This window comes from Octopus sinensis, linkage group LG2 (assembly GCF_006345805.1).
Source record: "Octopus sinensis linkage group LG2, ASM634580v1, whole genome shotgun sequence".
Classification (NCBI taxonomy): Eukaryota; Metazoa; Mollusca; class Cephalopoda; order Octopoda; family Octopodidae; genus Octopus; species Octopus sinensis.
In genome coordinates, this window is record NC_042998.1 from 88456728 (window position 1) to 88466727 (window position 10000).

The 10000-nt window shown below is 36.2% G+C and overlaps 1 protein-coding gene across 1 annotated transcript in view; it reads left to right on the forward strand.

The window, feature by feature from the left end:
- LOC115225199 (probable G-protein coupled receptor 158) overlaps positions 1-10000 on the forward strand; it is a 91961-nt gene that overhangs the window by 11584 nt on the left and 70377 nt on the right. The window contains exons 6-7 of the mRNA XM_036500740.1: positions 7054-7200; positions 8690-8811. Coding sequence (XP_036356633.1) covers positions 7054-7200; positions 8690-8811 — 269 coding nt within the window. The remainder of the gene's footprint in view (positions 1-7053; positions 7201-8689; positions 8812-10000) is intronic.

The window sequence follows — 10000 nt, forward strand, 5'->3', positions numbered from 1 at the left end:
TCAACTTGCGCCACAGGGTCTCGGAGGAGATAGTATTAGTTGAAGGCTACCAAACCTGGCGCACACAGACAACTTCAGCTTTATATAGAGAGATAACACACACACATTAATACACATACATACATACACACACACACACACACACACATGTATGTATGGATGGATGTATGTATGTATATATGTACATCTGTCCACTTCTTGCCATATTTTTATCCTTCACTTCCTACACACACACACTCACACACACACAGACACACCGCGCGCGCGCGCGCACGCACACACACACACACACACACACACACACACACACACACACCTTCTTAGCTTACAATTTTCTTTCAACAATTGACAACTGAAGTACCCTCGCAAATTAATACTACAAAAACTTAGCGACAGAAAGTAAATTAAAAACCAATTTACCTTTTCTGTTGAGTTATCATTCTAATTCGACCGTCTGATTTCCTTAAATCCGTCTTTCTTCAACTGAATTTAGTTCCTATCGTTTCTTAAAGTCCTTTATGAAATCTAGGAGTGTTTTTTTTTTGTTATTTCTCGAGAAAGTTTTGTTTCCTGGACACTAAAAACTAACGGGAAGTAGACAACAGTCCCAGTACAATTGGTGTAATAGTGAAAGTCATAATGTGAGCGGCTAGCATCTACTCACCATGTGTCAGTGAATTGTTGCTGTGTGTTTGCAAATGTGTTCGAATGAGAAAGTGAATTGTGTTTGGCGCCTTTTTTACTAATAACAAACACACACATGTGTGTGTGTTTGAGTGTTTGTATGTAGTTGTTTGAAACGTTTGTGTTTGTCACTGTCATATATGTATATGTTTGCGTATCTATATGTGTAAAGAGAAAGTAGGAGAAAGTGTGGTAATAGGCGGAGTAAAGCCTTTGAAGTGAGAGGGGGAAATCGTAAAATATTGAGTATTCTCGAATTTTTGCTTAATTGGGTGTCAAATTGAAAGAAATTTATATGCCATGACCGAATGGAATGTACTTCGAAAAATCATAGGTAAATTCTAATTGAAGAAATTGTGTGAGGAGTAAATCGTTATGTATTTATTTGTTTCTGTTTGCTCTGTATTTTTTTGAGTAGTGATTTAAGGTACACTTGCAAAGAGAAAGTAGGAGAAAGTGTGGTAATAGCAGGAGTGAAGCAGTTGAAATTAGAGAGGCAAATCGTAATATATTTACTTTTCTTGAATTTTTGCTTAATTGGGGGTCAAATTGAAAAAACTTTATATGCCATGACCCAATCGAATCTACTTCGAAAAATCGTAGGTAAATTCCAATTGAAGAAATTCTATGTTGTAGAATTGTATTAAAAACAAACATGGTAACAGGCAGAGAAAATCTGCCTTTTATCATAAGAGATATATGCCTAAATTGTATATGCGTGTGTGCACGCGTACGTGTCTGTGTGCGCGTGTGTGTGTACGCGTAAGTGCGTACGTGTGTGTGTGAGTGTTAAATAAAATAAGACAACAAAACCAAAGCTGTGTGGAATTTATAGGACATTTATAAAGAGAAAGGTAGTTTTACAGCTGTTTCCGGGATATTAGGGATATCCCTTCATCGGAGACAATATGAGAGAGTGAGCTAGAGGGAAGTAATAGAGTTCAATATAAGGAATTATTTTGGAAAAGGATTGATATGGGAAATATAAAGGGAAATGAGAGAATAAAAATAAAAATATCTGTAGGATGTTACAGTTGCAGTTCCATTAATCAAGAAAAGTAAGGCGGCGAGCTGGCAGAAACGTTAAGCACGCCAGGCGAAATGCTTAGCGGTATTTCGTCTGTCTTTACGTTCTGAGTTCAAATTTCGCTGAGGTCGACTTTGCTTTTCATCCTTTCGGGGTCGATAAATTAAGTACCAGTTGCGTAGTGGGGTCGATCTAATCGACTGCCCCCCCCCCCTCCTACAAAATTTCGGGCCTTGTGCCTAGAGTAGAAAAGATTATTCTAGGAATGTGCTGTGTGGAATGGGTAGAAATGCTTCGTGTCTATAGTATGGAGATTTCGATAGGAGTTCATATTTTGTTATTACAAGTAGATAGTGTGGAGGCATAAATTCCATGTACTGTTTTACTTATTTATTTATTTATTCTGCGTTACACGTGTTTCATCACAATATGGGAACAGTATATACGATGTGGCGAGCTGGCAGAATTGTTAACACACCGGGCGAAATGTTCAGTGGCTTTTCGTTCGTCTTTACGTTCAAATTCTGCCGGCGTTGACTTTGTGGTCAATAAAATAAATGCTAGTTGAGCACTGGGGTTGATGCAATTAACTTATCCCTCTCCTGAAGTTGCTGACTTTGTGACAAAATTTGAAACCAATAATAATTTTTACATACACACACATTCTTTCTTTTACTTGTTTCAGTCATTTGATTGCGGTCATGCTGGTGCACCACCCTTAGTGAACAAATCGACCCCAGGACATATTCTTTGTGAGCCTAGTACTTGTTGTATTAGTATCTTTTGCCAAACCGATAAGTTACGGGGACATAAACACATCAACATCAGTTGTCAAACGATTGTGGGGGACAAACAACACATACACACACACAGGCACATATATATATATATAAACGACGGGCTTCTTTCAGTTTCCATCTACTAAATCCACTCTATTATAGCCTGAGGCTATAATAGAAGACGCATACCCAAGGTCCCACGCAGTAGGGACCTTGGGTATGCACCCGGAACCATGTGCTTGGTAAGCAAGCTACTTACCATACAGCCATTCCTGCGCCTATATATATATATATATATAGAGAGAGAGAGAGAGAGAAAGAAAGAAAGAAAGAAAGAAAGAAAGAAAGAAAGAAAAAAAGAAAGAGAGGGAGGGAGGGAGGGAGGGAGGGAGAGAGAGATAATAGCAATAAAATAATTGATTACGAATTCCAAAAGTATGGATGACAGGAAATACCTCAGGTATTTTACCTTATCCATTTTATTCGTACACGTGCATACACACATATTACACTTGTAGACTAAATATCCTGCCGGATGCAAAAACTAAGGTTTGACCTTGAATACCCCAATACAGAAGTATTACGACCACTCAGATAAATCCTTCTTCACTAAGTTTATGGAATTAGCTCTTCTTTTCATAAGCGCATAAGAAATATTTCTGGCGCACTGCCCTCCATTCTCCCACTGACAGATCAAATATTTCTTTTTAAAAATGTAAATACTCTGATTTAATATGTCTATGAAAATGATATTTCAGCTTAGGACACTCTATAGAGTGTAGTATCTGTCTTAACATTGGCAACATGCTAAGTTAAATGTTTTTAGTAACTTGTTTCCAATATTTACACTAAAGATGTGTGTATGTGTAAGTGTCTATGTATGCATGTGTTTATGTATGTATCTATATTAGTGTATATTACAGCTTACTTTGTTCTAAGTAAATATTAACAGTTGTTTTATAAGCATTATTATTACAACAAAAGTATTATTAATACCTTTAGTAAGCAGGTTTAGAAAGATGTCTCGGCTTTAGCAAGCAGGCGAGAAAACGGTCGATGTCGGCGAAAGAGGTGGAGAATAGATATGACAGAGGGTGAAATAAAAAGAAAAAGAGAAAATGTGTAATTAAGAATAGGAGAGAAAGAGGGAGAGTGAGAGGCTGAGAGAAGTGTTTAAGGAAAGTAATAAAGTGAAAGTCAGAAGTTGGCATATGGAAACAGAGCGAGCAAAAAAAAAATGCGTAATTATATACATACTTGTGCGTGTGTGTGTGTGCGTGTGTGTGTGTGTGCGTGTGCGTGCATGCGTGCGTGCGTGTTTGCCTGTGTGTATGTATTTGCACACAAGTAGGTGTGAGGGAGAGAAAAGGAAAGAGCATAAGAACAAGTAGAAAGAAAATGATATGAATATGGCGCAGACAGTAATAAAAGAGAAGCAGTCAGAGGAACGAGTTTCGAGAAGGAAGAAAGTGAGATGAGAGGTGGGGGGGGGATGTGTAAAGAGAAACGAAGTGCCAAAAGCAAACAAGCAGAAGTGGTGGAAGGCAACAACAGAGACGCATATTTACCTGACTCAGAGTTTACTGGACTCCCCTAGGAGTGAAATTTCTCTACAAATTTCTCTAATGAGAATTGAAACTCATGACCTAACCAGGGGATAAAACAATATTTATTCTATGTTCTTGGCGATATTTTTTACCTCCAAGATAAGATAATCATCATCATCGCCGTCGTCGTTATTGGCATCGTCGTTTTTTTTTCTTTTTTTATTTCTTTGCATCTTCGCGCAATTTACTTGGCTTTGCCTGCCTCGGGTTCTCAACAGCTGATGGAGTTATAGGCACGACATCTTGTCAAACGGAGTCGTGTCTAAAACAGTTTAGGCCTAAAGGAGCCCATCGTCCTCCATATCTAACCGCCGCTGATTCCTCTTAGAAAGAAAGAAAGAAAGAAAGAAAGAAAGAAAGAAAGAAAGAATGAAAGAAAGAAAGAAAGAAAAAAGAAGAAGAAGAAGAAAAAGAAGAAGAAAAAGAAGAAGAAGAAGAGAAGAAGAAGAAGAAGAAGAAGAAGAAGAAGAAGAAGAAGAAGAAGAAGAAGAAGAAGAAGAAGACTCTACGCCCAGTACTGGCGGTTATTTTATCGACTCAACTCTGAAATACATGAAAGGCTGTGGGAATTGAACTCAGAGCACAGAAAGCCTCGGAATGAATATAACAAGGCATTGTAGCCAATGCTGTAATGACTCTGTCACTTCACCGCTTTATATTATCATGAAACTTCAGTTAAGAAGCGTTTTGCTATTCATCCAGTTAAAACATTTATGCTTCTGAGAATGGGTGTTTTTCAGATCTCCTTTCCTTTTATCACCTTACTTCGATACAAAAACCATAAAGTAAAGCATGACCTCCCGACTAATCTCATCCGTAATGTAATCCAGTTTCAATTCTCTGTTGAAGCCATTCCTTTGAAACCAAAAAATCATGCCCTCAGGAATTTAATAATACCGAATCATATCCATTATTATTTTCACCTATTTGGTTTAAAGATTAGATTCCCCTCCCACACTACATTATCTATGTTTTCCAAAATGACTATTAACAATAATTGCCTGATTATTTGTTTGTTTTTTAATTAAATTAAATTTTTTTAAACAGTGTGAGTCATTGTCTATTTATTGCATAGAAAATGTAAATTAATCTAAGTTCAGTATGAAACAATTAACGTAAGAGGTTTACATTGGCCAAAGTAACCTTACTTTTTAGAGATTGTAAGGTGTGACTTGAATAAATTTAGCTGCTATATCTCACAGGTTAAGCGGCTTCGTCGGGATTGTTTCACAGAATGCTTTTAGTGAATTTCAGTCTGCTACAAAGACTCAGACCACAATAAAAGAAAAAGACATATTTTTCAGCTATTCTTCCTCGCAAAGAAGGTAGAAAAGATTTTACAACTGAGGCCTGTACAGGTGCCCAAACCTATAAATAATACCAAGTGAGGCTGTCCTGTCATTAACACATAATCTTGTATTCTGCTCCCTATTGCCTCTCCTCAACTGGTACTGGATCTTACGAATCCATTGAATTTCAACAAGGCTCCTTTGGAGGATGGATATAGGTATCAAAAGCAAACGAAACCATAAATGCTTTTTTTCCCTCTTCCTTATGAAACACAAGCTTTCAACATCAACTGCTCTCATTAGCATCGATTTTAAACGAAACAAAAGTCGCCTAACAAGATTAAGTATGTTTACATACACAACATGATTATACATCATGTGATACACACAAACACACACTCACACTCACCTACACACACACACACACACACACACACACACACAAAAGCTAATGGCGAACAGAGGTACCAGACGCATCGCTGCGGCCACTTGAAGAAGAATACGTGGTATGACAACATCTCATACTAAGTCTGGAGTTGTCTTTCAACTCTATTACCAATATAAAACTTAGGTAAACCTCCACACCATCTTGCCAACTACGTAAGAATTCCCGGGAAGAGATCATAGTTAAACTTAGACCAATCAACAACTGCATAATTGCCTAAACTGTGTTTATTGAATTATAATAAATGACTGAACAAATGTATTTTTACACCTTTTCTTTTGCATATATATTTATTTACCAAATTATTTATTCACTTAACTGCAACGCATTCTGTAATTAAGAGACAGTTTATTAGTGGTTGATTAGTTATAATTGACTGGGGGTATTCCATAGAAAATTGAAATTTTGTTAGTTCAGCTGTTACTCTGAGCTCAATTAACTTGAGTTTTATCATCAAACATTCACCACACACAAAGTATATTATGCTACATTCTGTTGTTATGGCTATCGTGTAAATACCGAGGAAAAGCGTGCGGTGCTAAGATTCTGGGTGAACTCAGTATGAATTCGTCACATGGGTCATTTTCCTTTCCCATGCATACCTAGTTACAGTCAATAATAACCCGGAGAGCGATGTACTGTACTAGGCTGATATACCCTTACCATACTGCATAAAATGGTTTCCTACGAGCCAGTGAAGCAAGGAACATAAGTTGCTTGTATGTTACTTTCGTTATTTCGAATCGTCAAGCCTTTTATAACTCTTAAACATATATTTTCTTTTCATATAATCTCTGAGACAAGATGGAGGGTTTTTAACATGTTACCCAATTCAGTATAACTCTTTGTTGTTATTGTTATTACTGTTGCCGTTGTCATTACCTTAATTAGACAGGCTTATGATCAAAGTTGTTCCAACCATAGCCATCTGCTGTTGTTTTTCTCTAATACATTTTCCAATATGCACTTCCTTTATTTAAGAATGTGAATTGATGGATTATTTCTTATTTTGTCTAACCTAGTGATTGATGTTCATGGACGTATTTACTATGTTTACCATGGGCAGGTTTGTAGTTTTCCATTGTTGTTGAACTGTATTCTTTGACGTTACTTTCATTGATCCCTAAGAAGATCTATAGTTTTTAATTCGTTAATTATTTCCCTCTTCAAAACTTTCTATTCTTGAATCTTCGTTATACTCCTCTATTTTTATATTTCTTAGATAGCGATAGAAGTAGTATTAATGGTATTAGTACCGAAGAGCAATCTTTATATATCCTACTTGATCTTTATATTACTGTTGCTAGTCAAACCTCGCTTCCACTCATATATGGAAAAACAGTGACTAATCAAATAGCGGGAGGGCTGGGTAAAAATTAGATATTTGCGACGGAAACAGCATCAGTACCGGGTAACGATCTTATACCCTACATAACGTGGATGTATTATAAGAACACTATAATACTGATAGTGGATACCCCCTGTTAATGAAGTGCAAACAGGCTGAAATCTAGCTGCCGCCACTGATGCTGGAAATTTTCGTCTGCCACAAATTTTTCTATGTTTTTAAGCTCTAAACATGCTCCCTCAAGAGAAAAACTGCAGTATTATGATGTTCTTATAATACATCCACGTTATGTAGGATATAACATTGATATTTTGTTGTTCTAGCTCGGTTTTTTATGGTCAATATTCGTTGTATTTTGTTTTATCGTTGTTTATTTTGTTCGGCACTTGAGTTTTCGTTATGTAATCTTTCTTTTCAGTTTTCTATATTGCTTTCTGATATGTTTTAGTATTGCGAATGTAACTTAACTTAACTTGTCTGTTCGGGTCCAACATCAAATTTTGCCTCCAACGTTACATTTTGCTAGATTGAAAGTAACTGTAAGATATGCATGTAAAATAAAAACAAATTCTTTTTCTTGTATCGTTCTTTACCTTCTCTCTTTTTATTTACAAGATCTAGAGTGTATAACCTGACCCTGTATTTAGATTACCAGTTTTTTTTTTCGTTAAATTTGGGTTTATTTGTTTCTGGTGATATCGAGCAGTACACGTTACATTTTCCTACGTTTTATGCGACCTACTCAAAGTACGCATTACCTTGTTAACTTTAGGCAGAATTACACGGTTATATTTTTAGTGTTTATATATATATATATATAATTTTGTTTGATGGTGTATGGAATTAGTCTGACACTGATATGAATCGTACTTGGATAACTTGTTTACATATGGGGTTTGATCGCTGACCACAATCAATATTTGTAATATTTTAATTATATGACGTAATGGTCAATACATTTTGCAAGTATTACTTGCACAGCTTATTGTTCCAGTTTCCTCACTTTTCTATTTGAGCAGTCAATTCATAATCATCGTCATCATTGTTGTTGTTGCTATTGCTATCCTTGCTATTGCTGTTGTGTGTGGTCACTATTATTATTATTATTACTATTATTATTATATTATTATTATTATTATTATTATTATCATCATCATCATCATTATTATTATTATTATTATTATTATTATTATTATTATTATTATTATTATTATCATTACTATTGTTGTTGTTGTCGTTGTTGCTGTTGTTGTTGTTGTTGCTGTTGTTGTTGTTGTAATAAAGGACAAAAGCAGCTGCACCAGATTACATGCCTGTCAATACTGAATTATGTTCATGTATGTTCAAATCTCACCGAGTTCGTTTTTACCACTCCATTCTTTTGGAGATCAATAAAATAAGAACCTAAAATATGCTTAGATCAATTCACTTTTACTGCGCCCCACCCCTTTAAATTTATGTTCATTTACTATTTCATAAAACCATTATCACTAATTCTCAATTCTATTTATTTCTAATTGCAGTGGTATCGTTGTTGTTGACATTGATCTCACAAAAGTTCAAATTAACCAGTGTGCCAGAGATGGGACGCTCTTTTCAAATTCGCACAAATGCCGGCTTGAAACTACTCAAGTAAGTTGATATTGCTGTTGATGTTTTTGTTGCTTTTGCTACCATTGTCGTTGTTTCTATTCATATTTATATTTTACAGATTTTCTTCAAAGCGGTGGCCGTCGTTTCTTTACCTCATCAAAATAAATGTGTTGTTTGATTAAAACATCGGAAATTCTTTGCCCCTTGCAGAAACTGCAAGAGCTGCTGAGAGGTATTGCTGGCTCTTTTGAATCTGACACAATGTTTGAAACACTTCCATATCATTACAAGATATTTCATGGTCACAAGCATTTCGTCCCTTAGCTCGTACGCTTCTGTCAGAGTGGTGTAACGAGGACTCAATTAATCTTCATCTACAAAGGGGTTCCAAAAGCAGTCGCTTGTCAACCACAGACACCTCGAGTTGCTTTCAGTAACCATGCCTATCACTTTAGTGGCTTTCTTTGTTTGCCTGGGTTTAGGACTAATCTTCTACAGAAAACAGCGCACCGATCTAGCTGGAAAGCTGCGGCAGCCGACTTCAATAAAGAATGAATCAGCGTGTCATTCCTTGGTAAGTGTCATGTCGATCAGGAACTGACCTGCATTTAAATCATTCTGATTCTGAAAGTGCACAGCAATTTTACTGTTCTCCTGCAGCTTACAGAGATGAGTGGTGCTGTTTCTGTTAATCATTTTGAGAATAATATTGAAATATACATATTCACTTTACCAAAGAAAGTGCACACGTCAATTTACTATTTCTTGTTATAAATTGTTACACTCAGCAAGAGGTAGTTAGTGCTGTTTAAATACCACCCATAACTAAAAGCATCAAGACCTGTGGATAGCATGCATTTGCAGCTCTTAAGCTAATAATCAACCGGGTGCCATTTTGCAATAAACACAGCTCATTTTCGACTGAGTGAGCTGGAACAATATGAAGTACGTTGCCTAGGGACACAACGTCCGGGGATCGAATCCACTGAAACCTATGACCCTGAATTAATGAACCCAGCCACCAATTAGTTTCAGTTCTAAACATTGACCGAGTTAACTTTATGTTTCGATTTTTGTAGGATCACTAAAAAAAGTTCCGAGCATATTCTGGAGTCAGTTGATTGGATTGGTCCTTATTGTATCCATACTTTAAGAACGTGTTTGTCTTGTACGAATATGAGAAATTATTATGAGATGTTGCAAACGATGAACGAACATACTTGTCATT